This window comes from Loxodonta africana, chromosome 14 (assembly GCF_030014295.1).
Source record: "Loxodonta africana isolate mLoxAfr1 chromosome 14, mLoxAfr1.hap2, whole genome shotgun sequence".
NCBI lineage: Eukaryota > Metazoa > Chordata > Mammalia > Proboscidea > Elephantidae > Loxodonta > Loxodonta africana.
Window position 1 is genome coordinate 81,849,039 of NC_087355.1, and position 25,688 is coordinate 81,874,726.

Sequence of the window (25,688 nt, forward strand, 5' to 3'; positions counted from 1 at the left end):
TCACCAAGAGGAGGCTGCAGTGCCAGCCAGAGCAGGCCCTCTGGGTGTCCGTGGCTCTCATCTCTCCCCCATTGTGCGTTCATCTGAAAACTCAAAACCTACAGGGTTTCTGCATAAATTGTCCCCCCACCCCGCCCTCCAAGAAGCTCTCACATGTTCCAAGGGTTAGATATGTATTAGGTTTATTTTAATCAAGAATAAATACATGATTTAGCAAAGTGTAATGCTTCCCACTTAGAAATCCCTCCCAGTGCTCCCCCAAACATTCCAATGACATGACTTACAAAGGGAAACGATACACAAGACACTGTACAACCATCTGGAGTCCGAGAGGTCACCCTGCCTGGGATGGAAGTCAATGTCCGCAGTGTTACATTCATGTCTTACAGGCTGGCTGGCCTCTGTGTAACAGGCGTTTGGGGATTGTCAAGGAAACTACGCTGTTGCCTTGTATAAACACACTGGAATCTGACAATTGCAGACAACCACGTAAATGCACATACATACACCACTGGCCTGGTGACCTCAGATCCATGGGATGCTTCTGGTGACCAGAAAGACTTCTTCCTGCAGGCGCAAGAGATACCCCACGCGCCCTTCCCCCAGGTCCTTTGAAACATGGGAAATGAGTTCCTGGGTCCTCCACAGCCCCTTCCTCACAGGATCTGGTGGGTGGCCCCTGCCTTTACCTCCCTGGAGCTTTCTCCCTCATCACTGAAAATTATGTCCTATGGGATCAAGCCACTCTCTCGTCATGTTTCCTCAGGCTCAGCATTTTTACTCATATGAATGCCAGACCCTTCAGGGAATAAAACACTGGATAGATTAATTCTTTTGGAAACCAAAAAAAACCAAACCCATTGCCGTTGAGTCGATTTCGACTCATAGCGATTCTTATCAATTTCTTTTTTGAAAAACATCCAACAGTTCTCACCTCGTCAGTCCAGCCAATCCTTACACTCTCTGAAGATCCAGCTAAATCAGGGTGCCTGGATCCCCCCTCTCCTGCTCCCCATCCCATCCGAAGCCAGGAGCTGATTTCCCGCTTTAGACCCCACAGTTCTCCACGCGTTCACATTATTTTTATGTTATTTGTTTATACATCCTTCTCCCAGTCTACACTGTGGGTGTCTCTGCTGGGAGCTAGGGTTTAGTCATCTTGTTTTTTTTTTGTTTTGTTTTGTTTTTAACTGGCATCTTACGCAGAACTTAACACAGTGCTTCTCTAGGCAATTATGAATGAATGATTGACGCATTAATATAGGCGAGAATCTTAGCAACCTGAGACACGCTTTCTGTGTTGCAAAGCCCTGACTGGGCGTCGTGAAACCCTGTGCCATTCCAGGCCGCTCCCCCCCTTCACTTCCCCACCTACAGCCTCCCCTTCTCCCATCTGCCTTGCCCTCTTCAGAACTGGGGAGGCCACTCAAGTCTGCACATCTGGCTTTGTCTCAGAAGTCTGCCAAAGGTATCTCTTGATTCGGGTCTGTACAAGGGGCCTCCACGTTCCTTCCAACCCCAGCCTCTCCCTGGGTTTCTCACTGTCTCACAAAGCCAGCTGATAAGGAAGGCTAACGTTTAGTGTCACCGAGTTCCATTCAAAGAAAAAGAGGGGTATTCCCAAGGTCTCTGCACACATGGGTTAAAAAAGTTCAATGCAGGGAGCATTTTGCAAGCCCAGGTCTTCTGCCAGGCCACCAGTTTGTGGTTCGCCTTCTTCTCAGGCTTTTCTCCTGCAGTTCTCTTGAATGATCACAATGTGTGACCAATTAGGCAGTTTGCTGGAGAGCAGTCCTTCCGCACTTGTTGGTGGAGTGCGTACATACATATCACACGCACACATGCATGCACGTGGGGTTTTTCTGAAATATTGCCCGATTGAGTCATAATTCAACATTTGTAACATCGCCATGCTGATCAGACACCTGGAAGGGGCACCTTTCACCACCATGTGGGTGGAGAAGACGAGAGTTTGAGTCCCCGTGGGCTCCTCTCGGCTTGTGGAAGACGCAAGGGTCTCCAGGGACCAGGGGACCCTGCCTCTCTGCAGGTTCCCAGCTGATAGTTGGCCACCCTATTCCTTCTGGCATATGCCATGGCGATGGGCCTCAGGCTAGTCTTCAAAGTAGGGCGGCAAGGAGAAAAAGGAGCTCTTCCTCTTGTTTCCGCTGTATACCAGGGAGACGCTCTTCTTCTTCCGGTCAAAGGGGGCACTGTCATCACTGGTCAGGGATAGGTAGGAGGCGATGCTTTCCCGCAGGCCATGGCTGAAAAGAGACTCGTCTATGCCCAGTGGGTTCTCGGCTCCCTCGGGGTCCTCTTGCATTCTGGGGGTGGGAAGAATGGAGGCAAAGGAAGGGGAAGAAGAGAGGGACCAAGCAGGAGGAGGGGATGGAGGACAAGAGAACAAGAAAAGGAAGTAAAAAACAAAGAGCTTGGTTAATATTTCTCTAACGGGTTGTTCTAATTCTGGGTCTTACGTATGCAGGCTGTGTGATCTTGGTCAAATCACTCTACCTCTCTGAACCACTGTTTTCTTGGATGGCTAAAACTACTGACTATATATATTTTAAATAGACTTTACATTTTAGGGTAGTTTTAGGTTTATAAAAAAAATTGTGCAGAAAGTACAGAGTTGCCATATCCCCCTGCTGAGTGTAAGCTTTCTGAGAGGGGTTTAAAATAGCGATAAATTTACACAAGATTTATTTGTATGTTATTCTCTAGGATTCTAACAATTAGATGAAGCTAGGTGATATAGCTCAACTAGAAAATTCACTGCTAACAAAGAACAGTGACTCAGTGTTTGCAGCACTGAACCAGAGGTCCACAGGCATTGGAGCTGCCAGGCTGTAAGGCCCAGTGTGCTTTCCAGGGTCTGTGAGATTTGGCAAGTTTGCAGCTGCTCAGGGTGCCCACCCCATGTTCCAGCAGGGCCCCATGCCAGCTTTGTGCTCCCATGTTCATGGAGGACGTGCACACACACACACACACACACGCACACACATGCACACACACACACAAACACACCATGCCCCATACCTGGCCACCTTCTTCCAGTCAAAGGCCTTCTGGCGCAGGGTGACAGGCGAGCTGGGTGCCCGCACAGCGGGAGTGGCTGTGCTCTGGGTCAGGCAGGGCGTGGTGAGCACACAGCAGAGACCATCAGCTACCTCTGGGGAGGGAAAGGACACCTGGTTAGTGACATGTGGAACGCCGCAGTGGGGAGGGGCATGGGGCCATCAGCATAGCTCTCTGGTCGTTCCTGCAGGGAAACAGGGCAGGATTTAGAAAGGGGTATGGTGGGCAATGGCAGGGCTGAGGGTATGCATTGATCATTCAAGAAATGTTTCTGTACCCTGAACATACCCTACACTTAGTTAGACACCACAAAACAGAAACCACTGCCATGTTGTAGTCAGTTCTGACTCATGGCAACCCTATAGGGTTTCCAAGGCCGTAAATCTTTATAGAAGCAGACTGCCACATCTTTCTCTCATGGAGTCGATGGTGGTTTCGAACCACTGACCTTTTGGTTGGCACTCAAGCACTTTAATCACAGGCACAGAGAGAAAAAACAGCTTAGAATCTAAAATTGGCCAAACTTGGGTTTGGATGTCAGTCCTGATGGGAAATGGCCTTTAGCCTCTCTGAGCCGCAGTTTCCTCCTACGTGATGTGAGGAATGAGCTAACAGGTGAGAACTCCTGGCAGGGTGCCCAGGGGCCGATGATTATGACAGGGCAGGCAACATTGTGCACAGAGGGGAATCCATCCAGACTCTGCCCTCAAACGCCTTACGGCTTCCGACCCCAAACTTGCACAGCTTCCAGCGGTCTCTCGCTGAGGCACCGTTCCTTCCACCAATGCACTGGCTGAGGTTTGTGTGCACTGATGGGTTGTGTTCAGTACCGTTCCCCCAAAGTACACAGAAAGACATTTAGTACAGCATTGGTGAGCCAAGTACATTTGTGGGAGGAAAGGAGGATAAAGAAGGCATGGAAGAGAGGGAGAGAGGGAGGGAGGGAGGGAGGAAGGGAGGGAGGGAGGGTGGGAGGAAGGAAGGAAACGAGAGAAAGGAAGGAAGCATGGGAGGAAGGAAGGAAGGCGTGAAAGAAGGAAGGAAGGCGTGAAGGAAGGAAGGAAGGCAGACAGAAGAGGGAAAGAGGAAAGGAGAGAGAGGAAGCCAGGAGGAAAAGTAAAGAAAGCACAAAAAGGATGAAAGACATGGGAAGGGAAGCTGGAGAAAAATGAAGATGAAGAGCAAAGGAGAGAAAATGGACAAAGAGTGAATGGAGGAAAGTCTCTCTTCTTTACCCTAGATATTCATGCACAAAAAGAATGAAAATTAAATTCATTTCTGTTTATCTATGGCTACTGTGGCATATCTGAGCTTCCAGGGCCTGTCATCTTTCCGGGAACGTTAGGATCTAGGTAACCTCCATCTCTTTGAAGAGGACTTGTTTCTGGCTGTGCCTCAGGTGTTTGTACAGACTGAGGAAATACCGTGTAGCCTTTTTCAGGTTGAGGACCCTGGTGCTTTTCATGTCACAGCAAGATGAAAGGTCCACGGATGGAAATGTGGATAGCCCCTAGCAGAGTGGGTCACCTTGGGGCCCAGAGCGAGTCCATCTCCAGGTTGAGCATGAATGTGCATACAGGCACATTGCACCCAGACGGTCTATGCCCTCCACCTTCTTTTTTTTTTTTTTTTTAATTGTGCTTTAGGTGAAACTTTACAGAGCAAATTAATTTCTCATTCAACAATTTATACACAAATTGTTTTGTGACATTGGTTGCAATCCCTCCAATGGGTCAACACTCTCCCCTTCCACACCTCAGTTCCCATCCATCCATTTTTCCTGTCCCTTCCTGCCTTCTCATCATTGCTTTTGGGAAGGTGTTGCTCTTTTGGTCTCATATACATGACTAAACTAAGACGCACGTTCCTCGTGTGTGTGGTTGTTTGTTTTATAGATCTGTCTAATCTTTGACTGAAAGGTGAACTTCAGGAGTGTTCTTGCAGTCTCTGTTGGACCAGTAAGTCTGGTCCTTTTTTTGTGAATTTGAATTTTGCTCTGTATTTTTCTCCCACTCTGTCCGGGACCCTCTCTTTCCATCCCTATCAGAGGGGTTGGTGGTAGTAGCTGGGCGCCATCTAATTCTTCTGGGCTCAGGTTGGTGGAGGCTGTGGTACTTGTGGTCCATTAATCCTCTGGGCTAATATTTCTTTATGTCTTTGGTTTTCTTCATTCTCCTTTGCCCCAGATGGGATGGGACCAGTAGATATATCTTAGATGGCTAGTCAAAAGCTTTTAAGACCCCAGACACTACTCACCAAAGTTGGATGTAGAACATTTTCTTTATGAACTTTGTAATACCTATTGGCCTAGATGACCCCGGCGAGCTTTCCACCTTCTTGATGGAGCCCTCCGTATCCTTGCTAAAGAACAAAAGGGAGCTGTGGCTGCAGCAGCAAGCCCAGGCTCTCAGAGGGTGACCATCAGTAATGCCTTGTTTCAGGGTTTTCAGTCTGAATTTCACTGTGAACTCGAGTGTCCACCCACACAGGCATGCACAGAGAAATGAGAAATCAGACCTTGAGGTAGGAGGACAGCTTAATTGGATATGAATCTAAAATAATTACATGTCCTGGGTTGGAAATTGAAAGGACCTTGAGGTTAGGAGGTGAGAGAGATGAAGCCAGATGCAAATTCTAGAGAAATCAGCTACAGGCTCCAGCCCAGGCCAGCTCCAGCCCAGGCAGGGAAACCTCATGAAAGCCCTTCCTTATCAAGGTTAGTACTTGAGTGAAAAGAGAAATTTTTACAAAGAGCAAAAGAACTCACACTCATAAACGTGTAACATCTGCCAGGCACTGAGCCACCCTTCCACACTTTCTCTCACTGAGTCACCACACCAACTTTGTGTGGTCAGGATTGTCAAGCCCATTTTTGGGATGAGGAAACTGAGGATCCTGGGATCAAGTCACATGCTCAGGGCCACAGAAATATGATCCAAACCCATTTCATTGACTAGAACCCAATAACCAACCAGGTGCCATCAAGTAAACCCCAACTCATGGCCACCCCGTGTGTGTCAGAGTAGAACTGTGCTCCATAACATTTTCAATGGCTGAATTTTTTTTTTGGAAAATAGATAGCCAGGCCTTTCTTCTGAGGTGCCTCAGAGTGGACTTGACTCTCCAGCCTTTTGGTTAGCATCTGAGTGCATTAAACCATTGGTTCGCACCGCTTCAGGACTCCACCCTTCCACTGTTGTTGTTGTTGGGTGCCGCTGAGTCAGTTCCAAGCACAACAGAGCGAAACACTGCCTGGTCCTGTGCCAAACTTAGAATCGTGATTATGCTTGAGCCCATTGTTGCAGCCACTGTGTCAATCCATCTTGTTGAGGGTCTTCCTTTTTTTTGCCAATGCTCTACTTTACCAAGAATGATGTCCTTCTCCAGGGACTAATCCCTCCTGACAGCATGTCCAAAGTATGTGAGATGTAGTCTCACCATCCTTGCTTCCAAGGACCATTCTGGTGGTACTTCTTCCAAGACAGACCTGTTTGTTCTTTTGGCAGTCCATGGAATATTCAATATTCTTCACCAACACCACAATTCAAAGGCATCAATTCTTCTTGTGTCTTCCTTATTCATTGTCCAGCTTTTGCACACATGTGAGGCAACTGAAAACACCTTGGCTTGGGTCAGATACACCTTAGTCTTCAGAGTGATATCTTTGCTTTTTGAGACTATAAAGAGATCTCTTATAGCTGATTTGCCCAGTGCAATGCCATGAAACCTGCCATTAGCCTATTTTAAAAACACACTAATGCACAGGACGTAGAAGTCCACTCGCCCGGCTTAATCTGTGCCCTGGCACCCACTAGCGTGTGACCTGGGACAAGCTCCTTTAGCAGCCCAGTGCTTTAACCCTTTGCATCTAGTGGGAGGTAAAAATTAGCTGTATTGTTTCCACTTTGGGGTCCTGAAGGGCATAAGAAAAATTTCAGGTTTTCAAACCCTTGTCAGTTATTTGCAGAGGTGAGCTGATACCTATGATCCATTTATCAAGGCAATTGCCAGGGATGTGTTTTGGGAAGGAAGGCATTTCTTTGCACTGGTGGAAGATCCCCCCAGTGGGCGAACAGCTGCCAGGTGGACTGGGGCATCCCTGGCCTGGGAGCCTGAGGCCCCCCTGTTTGTACAAGGTTTGCTGGGCTGCCTCCTTTCCATGTTTGCTTCTGTCTATGCAAAACTTCTGGTATCCACACCCCTCAGATGGTTGTTATTAAAAGCCAATACCACAACCACCTTTTACTCATAATCACTAAAGGTTACCTGTTTCCAGGACTCCCTTCCTCTTTCATTTTTAGCTAACTGCTAGGTTTTCAGCTATCACAGGAGTAATATTTGTTATGATTAATTTTGTATCTACCATGAGCCCGGTTGTCCTGGACACACTACATAAATGGTTGTGCTATTATTCGTCATCGCTACCACCTCCTGCAAGGGGGCTGTTCCCATGCACTCCGGTAAGGGGGGCACTGAGGCCCTGAGGAGTGCAGGGCCTTGCCCGAGACCTCAGCTCAGAGTTGGCAAAGCCCAGGTGGGAGCTTCGGCCTGTCTCTCCCAAGTAGCCATTGTCTTCTCTTCAACAGACCTCTGAGAGGCCAAGTGTGACAACCAAAGGCCATCTGCGTCTTGAAATGCCATTTGCTTCTTCAGCTCAAGACCTGCATCCTAAAAACACTAGCAAAGATGCCCAGAGGGTGTGAGGCCAGACATAATGAACCTGGAAGTGGGAAGGCACCAACAAAGCGAAAGAAAGCAACCTCTCTTCCTTCCTCCAGGGCAGCAGACGAAGGGAGGAAGAATGAGAAGTTCGGGCTGAGTCAAGGGAGCTAAGGGTTAGGGTGGCTCACGTGAACATGCTGGGGCTTTCTTCAGCATGGTCCCCACAGACTCCACACCCCAACGTGGCAGGAGCCACTAGTGTCTGCCTCACCCAGATGAAGAAAGAAAGCCACAAGGAGACACGCAACTAGCCTAAGGCCGCCCAACTAACAAGAAGCCCATCTGGGATGTGAACATAGAGGTTCCAGAGCTTCACTCTTAACCACTGCACTATATGGAAGCTTAGCCTGTTTTCCATACAAAAAAATTCAAACTCCTGTCCTGGCGTTCAAGGCCTTTCACAGTCTAACTCGACCTTTTCTTTCCTGACTCTGCCCTACGGCATTGCCTCCGTGAAAACCACCCTAGGCTCCCAGCATCTTGGAGGATGGGCCCAGGGAGGACACAGAAATAAATAAAATACAATGTCTCATCTTTAAGAGCTTGTTGGGAGATACAGATTAGAACATAATCAGAACACAAGGTGGCCCGACCAGAGCGCCGGGAGAAAATACCGGGTGCTACGGAGCAGAGAATTCAGACAACGATTCTAACTCGAGGACAGACTTCATCAGGGAGGCGTGCTGATCGTGGCCTTGGAGGATGAGGAGGACTTTGACATGCAGAAAAGGGGAAATATGCGGCCTTTCAGAACAAAGCCCCAGAGGCCCAAAGTGCAATGGCCCACTTCGGAAAGTGCAAGCTGTCTGCGGTTATGAACAAGGAGACATCTTAATTTGCTTTGCTTACAGGTGGAGAGGGGACGGATTTGAGGTCACATGTGTTGGCCTGACTATGGCAGCATTCCCAGGCAGTGTGCTTTAGTCGGAGCCCTGGTGGCACAGTGGCTAAGAGCTCGGCTGCTAACCAAAAGGCCAGCAGTTTGAATCCACCAGCCACTCCTCAGAAACCCTATGGGGCAGTTCTGCTCTGTCCTGTAGTGTCGCTATGACTCAGAATTGACTCGACAGCAGCAGATTTTTTTTTTTTTTTTTTGCTTTAGCCTGCAACGTACAGCCTGAGTGAACAAGAACGGGAGCTTCTAAAGAGGGCAGTATGGGCCGAGAGCAAGTCTAGAGGACCTGGCATTCTAGGTGACCCGTGCCCATCTCTGCCCCCACTTAGACTGACGGTGCCACAGGGAAGTCAGCGAAGCAGGCTGTGTGGTGGTCCTAATGGAGGGCCGCTTACCTGAGTAGTGATTCACCAGGTCCTCCAGGCACTGGAAGGTCAGCCTCGGGGAGATATAGTACCAGTTGTTGGGCAGACGGAGGATGCGGTAATGCTTCACCTGCCTGTGCCTCACCGACAGCGAATAAAAACCTGAGGAAAGCAGAGAACAAATCGGTGCTGCTCCACACGCCTGGCCTGGGGATGAGCAGCTGGCGAGATGGTTTCTGTCAGCACTGTGACAGAACAGGGGTACCTGGACACGGCACCCTTGTGGCTTAAGCAATGGCCCTCCAACTCCGTAGCTCACTGACTGGAGACCACCCAAAACCAGCTGCTGCGGAGTCGACGCCAAGGCATGGCGCCCCACGTGTGTCAGGTTAGAACTGTGCTCTGTTGGGTCTTCATGGCCGAGTTTTTGGAAGCAGATCACCAGGTCTTTCTTTTGGGGTACCTCTGCGTGAACTCGAACCTTCAACCTTTCAGTTAGCAGATGAGGCATTAACTAGTTGCACTACCCAGGGACTACTTAAAAAAAAAAAAAAAAAAGCAACCCATTGCCTGGAATCAATTCCAACTCGTAGTGACCCTAAAGCACAGAGTAGAATGGCTGCATAGGTTTCCAAGGAGTGCCTGGCAGATTTGAACTGCTGACCTTTTGGTTAGCAGCCGTAGCTCTTAAGCACTATGCCACCAGGGTTTCCAGGGACTGCTTTAAAACCAAAAAAGAAAGAAAACTCAAACCTGTTGCTGTGGAATCTATTCCAACTCATAGCGACCCTACAGGACAGAGTAGAACTGCTCCACAGAGTTTCCAAGGAGCGCCTGGTGGATTCCAACTGCCAGCCTTTTGGTTAGCTGCTGTAGCACTTAACCACTACACAGCCAGGGACTACTTTAGAGACCATCAAAACAAAACAAAACAAAACAAAAAAACGCATTGCTGTCAAGTTGACACCGGCTCCTAGCAAACCTATAGGATAGAGTAGAACTTCCCTATTGGGTTTCCAAGGCTGTAATCTTTACGGAAGCAGGCCGCCACATCTTTCTCCTATGGAGCAGCTGGTGCGTTTGAACCGGTAATCTTTCAGTAGGCACCTTATAGAGACCACCAAACCAAACCAAACCCATTGCCATAGAGTCGATTCCAACTCATAGGACCGTACAGGACAGAGTAGAACTGCCCCACAGGGTTTCAAGGAGAGCTGGCCATGTTATTTTAGCAGCCCACATGGTTAGTCATGTCGCGATCACAGGTGTTTACGTACGCAGTTTTCTCTGCCTTTTGAAGTAAGTTTTGGGGTGTTGCCGCATCCTTATATGGCTTCTTAGGCCAAATGAAATGATTGTTGCTTGGTTGCCATCTGTAGCTCAGCATCTACGGGCGTACCTAAGTCCTTACTGTGTATCCCTCTAATGCTCTGCCATTTTCCTCCCTCGAGCCACTGCCCCACCACATCCCCATCCGCACAGTTGAGGGGAGGGGCTTATAGTTATGTCCCCTTTTTTGGTCCCCACTCCCTTGACTTATGCTTGATTCTCTAAGAAATTTGGAAAAAATGGCAGCTGAGACCTTTTTCTGAGCATCCCTAAGAAACATGTAAAAAGCCTGATGTCCTATGTGTGTGTCATTTCTCTTAGTATGATGTCCTGGGTGTCATTTGTCTTAGCATGATGTCCTGTGTGTGTCATTTCTCTTAGCGTGATGTCCTGTGTGTCATTTCTCCTACCATGATGTCCTGAGTGTGCCATTTCTCTTAGTGTGATTTCCTATGTGGGTTTGTAAGAGTGAAACCAGCATTTCGAATGACTGAGCAAGCGTCTTCTCTTGTCTTTGTCTCATTTTCCCCAAATGCAAAGTGAGGGGACTGGACTTGGGTCATGGCTAATGGCCCTACCTGCCCTGTCATCTGGGCTGCATGGGTGAGAGACGCTTGGGCAGTGGGAAGGGGCAGGAACCAGGGATTATTGGGCCTCTGCTGTATGTGCTGGGAAGAGGGCTGGGCAGTCTCCAAGCAACACCTCCGTTAATTCTCTTGTCCCCAAATATTTGATAGGTGGAGAAACTGAGGCTCGGAGCCCCGACTGATATGGCTTGAGAATGCAAACCTGGGGTTTGGACTTTGTCCTCTCAGGAGCAGTTGGGTGGGTATTCCAGCTTTGCCCAGGCTTGCCCTCTGAGTCAACCTGACATGTGTTTTCTGGTAATGCCATTGGGACTGAAAGTATGGTAAGCAGGCTGAGGGTGACAGGTGGAAAATCATGAAACTTTGCATAGCCGATGAGCAGGGCCTGCCGCCCAACCCCGGCATGGCCCTGCTGCACGTCTCCCTGACGACCTCTTTATTTTTAGAAGTGCTCGGTTCTTCCCCTCTCTCAGGGCCAGCTTAGGAGGCTCTGACTGTGCCTCAGGTCCTGCCTTGGGGACCCCCGGGGGCATGCACAAGAAGTCTTGCCTTTGTTTCCATCTTGTTCTCTACCAGAACTTTTGAGAGAAAGGTTGTTCTGGGTTTTGTGATCCCATTGTCTGCATGGTCCTCGATTCCCCAAAGCAAACCTGACGCCCATGTGGGTGAAGGGTTCCAGGATCAGGCAGCTCTGACTCTTAGTAGGTGCATGGGAAGTACGCTCAGACACTGCATTTTGTCTTCTGTGATAGCAAGTGTACGAGAAGCAAGTTGGGAACTTGAAAAAATCTTCAATATTTAAAAATTTACTATTATTCTTCTGGGAAAGTCTTAGCTGTTAACTGTTCTACTCCTACAAGTTTTCTTAAGTACTAACTACATAAGTTTGGCTGCTAACCAAAAGGTTAGCAGTTCAAACCCACCTAGCGACTCCATGGGAGAAAGACCTGGTGATCTGCTTCTATAAAGATTACGGCCTAGAAACCCCTACGGGGCCGTTCTACTCTGCCACATGGGGTCGCTAGGAGTCAAAATTGATTCAATGCCACCAGCAGCAACAGCAACTACATCCCACAGTCCCTGGGTGGCACAAACAGTTTGTGCCCGACTACTAAATGAAAGGTTGGCCATTCAAACCCACCCAGCGGCACCACCAAAGAAAGGCCTGGCAATCTGCTTCCGTAAAGATTACAGCCAAGAAAACCCTACAGTCCTACTCTGTAACACATGGGGTCTCCATTAGTCAGAATCGACTCAACAACAATAGTTTTTACTATATCCCAGGTACTGTACTAGGCACTTTACAATTGCTAACTCCATGTTACAGGTAAGGGAACCAGGGCTCAGAGAGAGGAGGCGGCTTCTTTATTAATGGGTGCAGCTGAAACCAGAGTTCAGGGCCCTTGCTCTAAACCCTTACAAAGGGCCCCGCTATTTCTGTGTTACCAAATTCTTAATGAGCAAGATGCAAGGAAATTATGATAAAAATCATGGTAAATACATAAGAACAGGCATTTGCTTGTCCTGATGCCCTAAGCTAATTAAGGGCACAGAAGGCACGGATGTTGAGGGCCTCCGTGTAGGAGAAGCACTACAAATCTTAGTCATTTGATTCTCAGCATAACCTTACGAGGGAGGGACTTTCCCCCCATTTTACAGATGAGAAAACTGAGCTCAGAGGTAAATAACACGCCTAAGTCACAGAGCATGAGCGTGCAGGCAGGTCTGCTCCAGAGTCCTAGGTCCCGCTGTCAAACATGCTGCCCACTCCTGGGTTTGGTTTTGTTCTCAGTTGTTGGAAAGTTTTCCAACAGGAGCTGGCAGGGCCTGGTGTTGGTCAGGGCCCGTGGCTGCGCCCAGCCAGGTCTTGGCTGTCTATTTCCATCCCTTTGCCTTTACGCTGACCCCACCGGCTGAGTGTGGTCTCCAGGGAGCTAATGACGTCAGAATGGTCTGCTTGAGTCGTAGGAGGAGGGACAGTGAAGCCAGGTAATGAGTCAGTCAGGGAAAAAGACCTGCTTGTCCGACCCAGCCAGGGCAAGACGAGCCTGCAGCTGCTCACCTTTCTTGGTCTCGCTCTCTCGGATCATGAAGGAGCCCATTTTTGTGTCTGGCAGCTGCAGCAGCTCCTCAGCCTTGTCTCTGCCCAGTCCTTCGAACAGCCAGCTGGGAAGAGGGAGACAGCCATGAGCACCCTGAGTGTGCCCTCTGCCCCCCCCCCAAAAAAGGTGGAAATGCAAAACCTAAGATGTAGGTCCAGTTAGTACAAAGCTTTAGGAATTAACAGAGGAAGGCAGTCAACTAATTGTTCATTCACTCATTCATTCTTTCAAATAAAATGTCCTGAGTACCTGCTATGTGCTAGGTATCCCACTGGATGATGAGAACACAAAGATGCATAAAGTGTCTTCCTTACCTCGTGTCTCAAATGCCAACTGGAATGTAAACTTCCTGTATCCTATCACATGCATGCACCTGTCTGGTAGCTTGTTTAAAGTCTGTCTCCCTTAGCCTCCGACTGCCAAGCCCCTCCCTGAGCACCCAATAGGAGCAAAGACTGTTTCTGTCCGTTTTTTGTTCGTCCTTGTGTCCAGGGTATCGTGCTTGGCATATGTTTGTTGAATGAATGAACGGACACAAGAAGGAATAAACGAAGAGGTGTGTGATATCAACAACTGACCAATCCCCGCTCTGCAGTGACTGTATTTCCTTCTTGTTTGCTTTGTTTAATATACTTTAAAGACTGTTGTCATTGTGCTCTGCATCTATATGTGTCCCTTGTTTTTTTTCCATGTGGCAGTAACAAAAAGCAGCTGTACTGTTGTGGCTCACCTTTCCAATGGAACGTTCACCTCCCACATGAGAGCAGACCCTCCTGAATACTCTCTAGAAGGCAGCTCCATACACAAAGGAATCTACGCTCCAGAGAGAGGGGGCCCTTTCTCAGTCTGCAGAGCAGGCTTGGCTGGCTCTGTTTGGAAGCAAACGCTTTGCTAGCAGCTGGCTGGTGTGGACTGGGAAGCAATAGGACATCACTGTTTCAACGACCCCATGTCTCAAGCACTTCAGTGAATGGACCCTGGCTTTTAGTCAACATGTCTGAATTAGCGTGTGCTGTGACCAAGGTACCAGTCGCCAGCGAGCCAGTTCTGACTCATGTGTGTCAGAGTAGAACTGTGTGCCACAGGGTTTTCAGTAGCTGAATTCTCAGAAGTAGATTGCCAGGTCTTTCTTCCATGGCACCTCTGGGTGGATTGGAACTGCTAACCTTTGGGTTAGTGGCCGAGCACTTAACTGTTCACACCACTCAGGAACTCCATATGGTGTCTCCACAAGTTGGAGTCGACTCAATGGCAACTTTTTTTTTTTTAATTTTTTTAGCATTATGAATTGCTTACTGCTTGCGGCCCCTGTAGGACTCACAATAGCACAGGCAGATCACTGGAACACTGAAGCAGTATGTGTGAGAAGACCAGGACGTCGCATCAGATTCTGTTCATTTACATTCTCATCACCCCGACTGATTTGGTCACTAAGGTCATGATTTTGCTGTATTTGGCCAAATATTTCAGCTATTCCCTTAGTTCAGCACAACGTTGGCATATTAACTGTCTTAGTGTATGTGCAAACATTTATGCATTCAAGTCTTTACATGAAACTCCACTTATAAAAATAAAGATAAATAAAACAGTTAATAACCAGCTTTACCATGTATGGGTGCTAATGGTGGACCACATGGCATATTAAATACTTGAAATCTAATCCTCTTATCAACCCTATAAGAAAGCAAATATTACCTTTCTTTCACAGATGAAGATACTGAGGCTCAGAGGGACTAAATAATGTGTCTAAGTCACCATATCAGCCAGTAATAGGGCTAGGATTGGAAGGGATTTTTCTGGGCCATCAGATTCCCTGCCCTGCCCCTCTTCCTAGTCTGTATTCTAAGGACTTTTCTTGCATCTGCTACCCTGGAAGCTTCCCAGGGTTAAGACTACTTTTTCCTCGTCTGGGTTCCTCACCACCCCTAGTTCCTGCCAGATTTCAGCTCCACATCTTAAACATAAAGGTGTTGCTACATGTTTGCTAAATGCATGAATGGATCAGTGATGCCCAGATGGTTGAGAAGAGCCCTGTGTCTCAGGTGTTTTGCAGACCATAACTCACATAGCAGCTACTGCCCCACTAATTGTCACCTTCATCATCCTAAGCTTGAAAATGGTTTTGGTATTCATAATTGCAATCATTAATAATGCAATTAAATGCACTGAGTTCCATTCCATAAAATATTCAGGCGGTTCTCGCTACTTCGCCTCTTGAGCACGCGGCCTGCAAAGTCCCTCTCTGAATGTCAGAAGTTATTTCTGGACACTTTCAAATGGACATGGTGCCCCCTTCCTTCTCACGTCCTATATACATGCTTCCCGGCCAAGGGCCGGGCTGGATAGCTTGGCAGATGAGGAGGCTATAGCTCAAGGTGGTGAGTTACTTTACCCAGGCCCTTCCAAGGAAGTGGCTGGGCCAAGATTTGAACCCAGGGTTGCTGGGCTACAAAGCCAACCATGTTGCTGTAATGGCCTCAGCTGCACAACTGTACAAAAAATATTGTGCTTGTTTTCTCGTTTGCTGGACTTATCCCCTAGTCCAGCTAGGTCTGTGAGCGTTCTCTGTGCTTCTGAATACGCATTTGACGAGGAGATAGCTGATATTTACTGTGTACTTACTCTAACGCTAGCTGTTCTTCTAAGAACTCTACATGTGCTTTCCCATCTAATTCTTCTAACAACCCTGTACTCCGGCCATACCATTAGACAGCGAGACCTGTGAGAACCAGAAGTCAACTCAACTGCCTTGTTTTTCTGGGACTCCCGCACGTTTTCTGCCTTTGACAGTCGCTGTCTTAGCACTTTTCTGTCACTCTCTGTGAGTGGAAAAGATTTGAATTTTCTTTCTCTGACAGGTTTTCATGTTACACAGCCTCCAGCTTTTGCAGGTTTTACCGTATATTATTGCTTCTACCATTGTATGGAGCCCTGGTGGCACAGTGGTTAAGAGCTTGGCTTCTAACCAAAAGGTGGGCAGTTCGAATCCACCAGGTGCTCCTTGGAAACGCTATGGGGCAGCTCTGTGAGCTGGAATAGACTTGACGGCAACGGGCATCATTGCACATTATGACCCCTCTTCGACAGAGGAGGAGAGGAAGCTGATGCATAGGAAGTTGGGTAGTCTGCCCAGCGTCATCACCAGCAGGTGACAGTGGCAGACTGACTTTTAGCCACTACACTACACTGCGTCCTATGATGACAGTTCCTGAGTGTTTACTGCTATGTTCCAGGAACCCCGTGTTACAGCTGACGGGTCCAACAGCCTTCATGTTACTGACGGGGGAATTGATTCCCAGAGAGGGAAAGGGATTAAGCCCAAGGTCACTGCTGTCCTTACTGACAGACCCGAGAATGTGAACGGCCCTCTCTCTATCCCATGCTGCAATCTCTCTGCAATCTTCTGAGCCACCGGCATAAATATCATCTTTTATTAATTCTATCTGAGCAATGTACTCACCCGTGGTAAACTCTGGCCACACATATTCCAGGAATATAGCTCTCTCGACCAGTGCTAAGAGAAATGGCTTTCCACCAGCCCCCTTCGCTGTGAGAGCAAAACAGATAGGACCGATAGGTGGGTAAATGGCAAAGCAGAGGAATGAGTAATCAGATATGACTAGGTTTATCAGATTAGATATGAATGAATAACCACAGTAATCACGCTTAACTAATGGTGGGGCAGGTTGGGACGTTCCTTTTTACGATGTCTCACTGGCCGTGTTAACCTGAATTTCTCCATGTGAAAGTTCGGTCCTTCAGTCTATTTATACAACAGATATTCCCATTCCAAGCTAATCTAGGAGCTTTCCCACATTCCAGCAATACCTGCTTTTCAGGGCTCAGCAGACAATACTCCCAACTGATGGTCGGGGGTTGGGAGCTTTTAAAAATACATGTTCGTTATATTAATTTACAATTTACCAAGGATGTGTCCACACCAGTGGGAATCTAAGTAAAAGGGACTCGGAGCCCTTATTTTCCTCTATACCTTTTTTTGAATCAGACTGAAGAGACAACAGGGTAAAAAGTGACATTTTTCATTCATTACATCTGAAGTGTTTTCAGATCCCCGAATCCTCCTTCCTGAGTGCGTACAGATATGTAATATCAAGCCTGTGCGTGGAGTGGGAAGTGAGGCCAATAAGATAATCAGAAGCTGGGCCATAAGTTGTATCAAAGGCCCAGGTTAAGGAATTTACTTTTTGTCCAGCAGGCAATGGAGAGCCATTGAAGGTTAGAGAGCATTAAGGAGGAAGGCCACACTGTGAGCCAGAAGCCTCCCCTCACAACTGAACCAGGGGCGATGCGAATTGGACAGCTATAACTAAAAGCTAGCCATCCCACCCAAATTGAGTACACCCTCTTTTGAAGACCCTGAGAATTTTGGAAAGCTGACTCACTCAGAGATGACCCGCAGTTTTTCTCCTCGGCGGAATATGGGCGGGCTGATGTCAGGAGATGGGTAGTCACTCAGCACAGCGAGGAAGTCATTGTCCAGTCCTGGGGAAACAAGGCCAGAGGCTGTGATTGTATTCACAGGGAACAAAAAGGTGGCCCTGGGAGCGGAGGGTGCTTAGGGGATCCCTGCACTGGGGGTCAAGCAACCTGCTGCTAGTTTCAGGGGTGACTTGGCCCTGATGTTCTCATCTGACAAGACCCAGCTCCAGGGTCGGCCCCCTGCATCTAATGATACAGGCAACCTCAGGCAACGTCTACTAGCCTCAATTTCCCCATCTTTAAAATGGGGAGAATAATCCCTCATTCCAGGGTCCTTATGAGATGAGAGGAGCGTGTGCAGCACCTCATGAATGATAAGGTGCTATAAAGACACCCTCTTTGATTTCATCGACTCAGGAGGGAGTTGCCAGCTCCCCTCCCTCTCTGGGCCTCGTGGGTCTCCATCTGTGACCTGGGATGAGGGGTAGGGCTATGATTAGTGAGGTCTGAGGACCCAACAGGATGGGGAGGCACTAACTCTGAGGCTCAGCAACGTACTCCCTCTTTGCATAATGTAAGGCACATCGTTGGGGATTTATTTAATCGGGGCTTTCTCTGGGACAGGAGGAGAAAAATGGAGTGCTTTTCATCGTGTGTGTGCTGAAAGGAAGGCATGCTAGTTGGTTCATGTGAGTGCAGCTGCCTACAGAGCAGAGGCACAGTGACGAGGTGGGAATCTGCTTTTTGCCACTAAGCAAAATCCCTGCTCCACATCCTTAGTGATTTTGTCATAATTCAGGCACATTGCTGTTGTTAGGTGCCATCCGGTCAGTTCCAACTCATGGCAACCCTATGTATAATAGAAGGAAACACTGCCTGGTCCTGTGCCATCCTCACAATCATTGCTATGCTTGAGCCCACTGTTGCAGCGACCATGTCAATCCATCTTGTTGAGGGTCTTCCTCTTTTTCATTGACTGTCTACCAAGCAAGATGTCCTTCTCTAGGGACTGGTCCTCCTGATAACATGTCCAAAGTATGTGAGATGAAATCTCACCATCCATGCTTCTAAGGAGCATTCTGGCTGTGCTTCTTCCAAAACAGATATGTTTCTTCTTTTGGCAGTCCATGGTGTATTCAATATTCTTCTTCAACATCTTAATTCAAAGGCATCAATTCTTCTTCAGTCTTCCTTATCCGTTGTCCAGCTTTCACATGCACATGAGGTGATTAAAAACACCATGGCTTCAGTCAGGCGCACTTTAGTCCTCAAAGTGACATCTTTGCTTTTGAACACTTTAAAGAGGTCTTTTGCAGCAGATTTCTCCAAGGTAATATGTTGTTTGATTTCTTGACTGCTGCCTACGTGGGTGTTAATTGGGGATCCAAGTAAAATGAAATCCTTGGCGATGTCCATCTTCTCTCTGTTTATGGTGATGTTGCTTATCGGTCAGGTTGTGAGGGTTTTTGTTTTCTTTATGTTGAGGTGGAATTCATACCGAAGGCTGTGGTCTTTGATCTTCATCAGTAAGTGCTTCAAGTCCTCTTCACTTTCAGCAAGGCAGGTTGTGTCATCTGCATAACATAGGTCGTTAATGAGTCTTCCTCCAATCCTGATGTCCCGTTCTTCTGATAGTCCAGCTTCTTGGATTATTTGCCCAGCATACGGATTAGATGCAGGGAAACACTGGGGTACATTTGAGGGGAAATGACAGGTCTTACAAATCAGGAAACCCACTGTTGGCTTACTACGGTGTTTATCACTCCATCTGCTAGCTGGGCATCTGAACTCAAGATTCTGGATAACTTATGGCTGATTGATTCCTTTGGCAGTTGTTACTGAGCACCTAGCACAGGCCAAGTGCTGGTGAGCAAACAGTCTAAGGCTCCCGCTCTGTGGTGCTCGCGACCTATATGACACACGAATAATCATGGCAGGGGGCGATCCCTGCACCTCACCCCAGGAAAATCTGTAGAAATCCCAGCACACAGGCATGGTGGCCCCAAGCGGCCACTTTCTAGGGTCCAGACATCCGCGTGCTGGAACCTCCAGACTCTGCCCGTACCACAGACTCACCGGGCCTCAGGACAAACTGAGTTGCAAGAGAGATTAAATATGGGAATGTGTGAGAAATACAGATGAGGGTTTTGGTAAGGGGTGTGGTTACTGATTGATAAATGAATCAGAACCAAGTTATCACAGTGGGCCAGTGTGCTTGAATGTGCTATCCCCTTGGCAAACTGAGTCACAGCCGACTGTGAACCCTATAGGACCGAGAGATGGAAGGGCGGCCTCTGAAAGGCGTCAGGGTGCCTGAGGAAGAACCGAGTTGGGACGAGGAAGGGTGGGCCCAGCTCAGCCTAGGCCTCCCTGCCACAGCTCTGCCCTGAGCCTGTAGGGGAGCCTCCCCCACCTGCTTTGGTAAATTAAGAAAAGGGTTTCCTACCACTTCAGACGCTCTGACAGGGATCACAACAGAGAGCCCTGAACAGAGCAGGAGGAAAATGTAGAACAGAATTCAAATGCATGAAAAAAGACCAGTTTAATGGTCTGACAGAGACTGGAGGAACACCCGAGACTATGGCCCCCAGACACTCTGCTAACCCAGCACTGAAGCCACTCCTGAAGCCACTTTTCAAACAAAGATTAGACAGGCCTATAATTTTTATAAAACAAACAATAACACACGTGAAGAAAGTGCTTCTTAGTGCAATCAAATATACGAGACCAAATTGGCAACTCCTGCCCAAAAGCAGGACGAGAAGGCAGGAAGGGACAGGAACTGAACGAATGGACACAGGGAACCTGGGGTGGAAAAGGGGAGCATGCTATCACATTGTGGGGATTGCAACCAATATCACAAAACAATATATGTATAAATTTTTGAATGGGAAATTAAAATGACCTGTAAACTTCCACCTAAAGCATAATACAATTAAAAAAAGAAAAGGTTTCCTTCCCTTGTACAGCCCAGGCCCTACCCAATTATTAGAGGTGGGCCCAGGAGGTGTGTGTGTATGCATGCAGCGCGGGGTGGGGTGTAGTCAGAAGTCCTGAGTTCTCATAAAGGGTGGATCCAGATGCCGTGGGGCATGAAGCTGATGCAAATTTGGAGGTCCTCTTTCAGAAAGAGAAAGAAATTACAAACACAAAATTAGGTACAGGTCCTGGAAGGGGCCGCTGCAGTGAGGGGCCTAATACACTTCCTCCAGCCTCACACTGTCCCTGTGCTGGGTTTGTACAACCATCCAGGCAGAAGGAAACCCATCTGGGGGGGAGCAGCAGGGAGGGCGGCCATCAGAAAACCAGCCCTTTGTGTAAGGCTAGTGTCGAAACAAGAGGCCCAGGATTTGTTATCCGTTCTGGGTTGTGATGATAATAAACCCCAAACCAAATCCATTGCTTTTGAGTTGATTCCGACTCATAGTGACCCTATAGGACAGCGTAGAACTGCCCCCATAGGGTTTCCAAAGCTGTCGTCCTTACGAAAGCAGACTGCCACATCTTTCCCCTGCGGAGTAGCTGGTGGGTTCTAACCACCAACCTTTTGGTTAGCATTTGAGTGCTTTAATCACTGTGCTGCCAGAGCTCCTCCCGTGACAATAATAGATCCTTGAAATAGATTGTCAGCCTATGGAGGGACTTGGGGTTCAATGTCTCATTCCAGAGTAAGATGTGAAAGAGAACGCCATCTTTTGTAACATTAAAAACAGAAACAAAAACAAAATCCCACTAAAAAGACAATTGGTTCTGTGGGGAAATGAGGGGGTTGCTCAAGAGGTCAGGGAATTTCAAGCTCACGATAACAAAATTTCCTATGGAATTTCCATAACCGTGATGCTTTTGGGGCTAGAACGTTGGAAAACCCATGAGGAAATCTTTCATTTGGACTTTATTTAAAGGGAATGGACTTTGCCTTGTCACTTGCAGGGGACTTCATTCATATCCCCATCATCTTTATCACCAGCATTAGAAAAACAAAGGACAAAGTCACTCATATGTATGGAAATTTGGTTTGTAACTTATTGTGGAGAGGTTGTTGTTGTTAGGTGCCCTCGAGTGGGTTCTGACTCACAGCGACCCTACTGTGTATAACAGAATGAAACACCCCCCAGTCCGGCGCCATCCTAACAATCCGTGTTATGCTTGACCCCATAGTTGCAGCCACTGTGTCAGTTCATCTTCTCAAGGGTCTTCCCCTTTTTCGCTGACCTTCTACTAAGCGGAGAGGGCAGCCATTCTAAGCAAGATTTTATGCCTGGATTCAAGCCAGTCTTCCCTAAGCCTAGGTCCCTACAGTGAAATAGATGAAAGCTGGGAGATTTAAAAGTTCAAACCTGGGCTTTGAAGCCCTGCTAAGAATTTGTGTTTCTAACAGGTTCTCTGTTGAGAATTCGCATTTCTAACAAGTTCCCTGTTCAGAATTTGCATTTCTAACAAGCTTCCAGGTAATACTAAAGCTGCTGGTTAGGGACCAATTCTGAGAACCACTAGTCAAGCGCTGGTTCTCAAGATTTATTATACCGAAGAGTCACCTGGAGATCTCGTTAAAATGTAGATTCTGATTCAGTATATTTGGGAAGGAAAGGCAAGTTCTCAGCAGGGGTTCGAAGCCTGGTTCAGACATATTCTGATGCCCTCCTGGACCCCCGTGGTTTTATGGAGAGCGGGGCACCTGGATGGAATCAGATCCGTGAGTTGGTCACCTGGAGAAGAGGGCGCTGGGCAGTTGACGGGATCAGGGCAGACATAAGATAAAGACGCGAAGAGGAGAAACCCACACAGGGCACAAAAGGAGAATGCCAAAGGTTTACAGGAGAACGTGGATAGGCTCTGAGACCAGACAGGCCTGGCTTAAAACGCCACCCCACCACTTAACAGCTCAGGGAGTAGGGGAGAGATTTACTTGTAACTAATCTGAGCTTGATTGATTTCTTCGTGTATAAAAATGGGAATATCAAAATCTGTCTCCTATGATTGGGTTTAGGATTAATGATGCATCGTATGTACCGGGCCTGCCTCAACAAAATGGCAGCAGTATCATTTTTTTAGGGATAAGGTTATCATCCCATAACCCGGGACCAATTTCAGCTGGCAGTGTTCTGAAGTCTGAAAACCCTCTAGGAGTGTAAATTTGAAAATGGTCTCATCATCTAAAAACAAACTCCATTTCGTGAGAAGATGAAATTCAAAGACCAAATATTTGCTGATAGTTCAACTCAAAAATGAGTCAGGTTGAACAAAACATACACAAACTTAAAACAGGAAATGAGCCCCAAAAAGGAAGGAGACCTATGTAGAACTTACTAGCCACAAAAATCACTGAGTCAAAAGAGGACGGGCCCTTTTTTGCATTATTGCCCTTTGGAACATTGCTACCATCTCTTTGTAAATACTGACAACATTCTCAGTAGCTCCTGGTTGTAACTGTCTAGCAATACTAGCCATTCGGTACTTTGAATATCCTACAGCTATTCCCACTGAAACGGCCAGGAACCAAGGCTGCAAGAGTTTTAGTAAGATGGCCAGTGAGCTCATGAGGATTTCAAAGCCACGGTCACTTCACTAAGCCTCACAGCCGTCCTTGGCACTTAGTCACCAGGCTTTTCCTAGTTAATACTCGATCCTTAGCAGGTTAGGACAAAGACTGAGCACAAATGAGACTTCAGAGCTGGCGCGAGCAGCTCAGTACAGCTGGTGGACAAGGAGCTAAACAACCAGGGATTGCAGCTTCTGGTTTTGCCTTCCTCTTAGTCAAGGCCCCAGGACCCCGGCGGCGCAGTCGTGAAGAGCTCCGCTACTAACCAGAAGCTTGACGGTTCAAATCTACCAGCTGCTCCTTGGAGACCTTAGGGGGCAGTTCTACCCTGTCCTATAGGGTCTCTATGAGTCGGAATCCACTCGATGGCAATGGGTTTTAGTTTGGTTTTTTGGTTTAGTCATGCCCAAACTCGTGGCTTCCTGAGGGACTGAAGCAGGCCTTAGTTATCTTTTTCAGGAAACACACTGCTAACCAAACAGACTAGCCTGAGAGGAGTCACTGTGAGCCATGGCTTGTGCCTGTGGGCCCTCTTATTTATACGTGAAGGGCTGTATTGTGGGTTATGAAGGGAGACACAGTGGCCCAGAAATCTTTTTCTCCCAAAGCCTTGCTTTTTCCATCTGTTAAATGGAGCAGATTTCAACTAGATGACTCTAAGGTTGTTTTGGGTCTCAGCACCCTCAGATGCTACGGTGGAGCTGGGACAGAGCAGAAGTAGGAAACGGCCAAAGCCAATCTGCTCGGCTCCATCGCCTGAGAATTTCAGCTTTGCCTGAGCCACCTAGGACTTCCCAGACTCGAGGTGCTTTCATTACACTTCCTCCACCCCCAGCCTCGTTCTCACCATCTCTACCAGCAGCATGGTGCGTGGTGCTGGAGTGCTTGTTAGGAGTCCGGCCCTGGGCTGCGTGTTATCCATTTAGTCCTCATGCCTCACCGTTCAGTTGGCACTGTTACTACCTCATTCCGCATATGAGGACATGGAGGCACAGTGCGGGTCAGAGACTTGCCCAAGAGCACACACTGGTTGAGAGCCAGGTTTCACAACCAGGTGATCTGATGACAGAGCCCTTGGCCACACTATTTTGTCACAGCTGAGTACCACCCATACTATTATTTACTTACAATGCTTTTCTTTGTATCTATTCACTTTCTTTTTTTTTTAAAACTTTAGCCCCATTCTGAGCAATGGAAAGTCATGGTTTAATGGGTTAGTTATATTCTTTTAATAATATTCATTACACACGTTGTTGTTGTTAGGTTGCTAGGTGCCATCAAGTCAGTTCCGACTCATAGCAACCCTACGTATAACAGAACAAAACACTGCCCCGTCCTGAGTCAGCTTCATAGTCGTTGCTGTGTTTGAGCCCATTGTTGCAGCCACTGTGTCAATCCGTCTCATTAAGGGTCTTCCTCTTTTTACTGACCCTCTACTTTACCAAGCATGATATCCTTCTCCAGGGACTGGTCTAATAATATGTCCAAAGTACACGAGGTGAAGTCTCACCATCCTCTCTTCCAGGAAGCATTCTGGCTGTACTTCTTTCAAGACAGATTTGTTCTTTCTTCTGGCAGTCCACGGTATATTCAATACTCTTCACCACAATTTATAATCCTTTTTCAGTCTTCCTTACTCATTGGCCAGCTTTCGTGTGTGTATGTGGCAATTGAAAATACTATGTCTTGAGTCCAGTGCACCTTAGTCCTCGAAGTGACACCTTTGCTTTTTAACACTTTATAGAGTTTGATTTCTTGACTGCTGCTTCCACGGGTGTTGATTGTGGATCCAGTAAAATGGAATCCTTGACAACTTCAGTCTTTTCTCCCTTTATCGTGATGTTGCTTATGGGTCTAGTTGTGAGGATTCGTTTTTTCTTTTCGTATTTGGAGTGCCTTCTGACCGGAGGGGCTCATTTTCTGGCACTGGATCAGACAGTATTCCGCTAGTATTCACATGGTTTTCACTGGCCAGCTTTCTCTGAAGTAGACCACCAGGTCCTTCTTTCTAGCCTTGCTTAGTCTGGAAACTCCACTGAAATCTGTCCACCACAGGTGGCCCTGTTGGTGTTTGAAATACCAGTGGCATAGCTTCCAGCATCATGGCAACACGCAAACCACCACAGTACAACAACCTGACAGATGCGTGGTAGTTACTAAACATACAATTATATAAAAATTGAATGATTGGGTACCACCACACATGGGGAAATGGGGATCTTCTAGTCAAAGATCTGACATGGGATCCTGGTCCCTGGTGTCCCTCACTGGGGCACTTGAGGGTCTGGGTGACTAAATCTGGAAAGCAAACTCTCTCTCCATCTAGACAGCACCATCCACTCTCCGAAGAGTGAGGGCACTGGAAAGCTCACCCACTCCAAGCATCTGTTGTGGCAGTTCTGAGCAAGGACTCTAGAGCTAGGCCACCTGGGCTTAAATTCCAGATCTCCACTCATGAGCTGTGTGATCTTGGGCAAGGAACTTAACCTCTCTGTGCTTCAACTCTAAAGTTGCCATGCTAACAGTGATTGCCTCATGTGGTTGTGAGACTTAAGAGTTCATATTTGTGAACCACTTGGGATCGTGTTTGGTACCCTGCAAGCACAAGTAACAGGTAGGTGTGACTAG

At 47.6% G+C, this 25,688-nt stretch overlaps 1 protein-coding gene across 3 annotated transcripts in view; it reads right to left on the reverse strand.

Moving 5' to 3' along the window:
* Positions 1-973: 973 nt before the first annotated feature.
* The window catches only part of SLA (Src like adaptor), a 42,683-nt gene continuing 17,968 nt past the window's right edge, over positions 974-25,688 (reverse strand). For 2 of the 3 annotated variants that reach the window (XM_023546022.2, XM_003408190.3), the window contains 6 exons: positions 17,485-17,584; positions 16,542-16,628; positions 13,042-13,145; positions 9,094-9,225; positions 3,043-3,175; positions 974-2,327 (listed from right to left, as the gene is read on the reverse strand). In XM_023546022.2, the coding sequence (XP_023401790.1) occupies positions 2,114-2,327; positions 3,043-3,175; positions 9,094-9,225; positions 13,042-13,145; positions 16,542-16,628; positions 17,485-17,584 (770 nt within the window). In that variant the 3' untranslated portion in view covers positions 974-2,113. The remainder of the gene's footprint in view (positions 2,328-3,042; positions 3,176-9,093; positions 9,226-13,041; positions 13,146-16,541; positions 16,629-17,484; positions 17,585-25,688) is intronic. The other variant, XM_064268106.1, reaches the window with a different exon arrangement.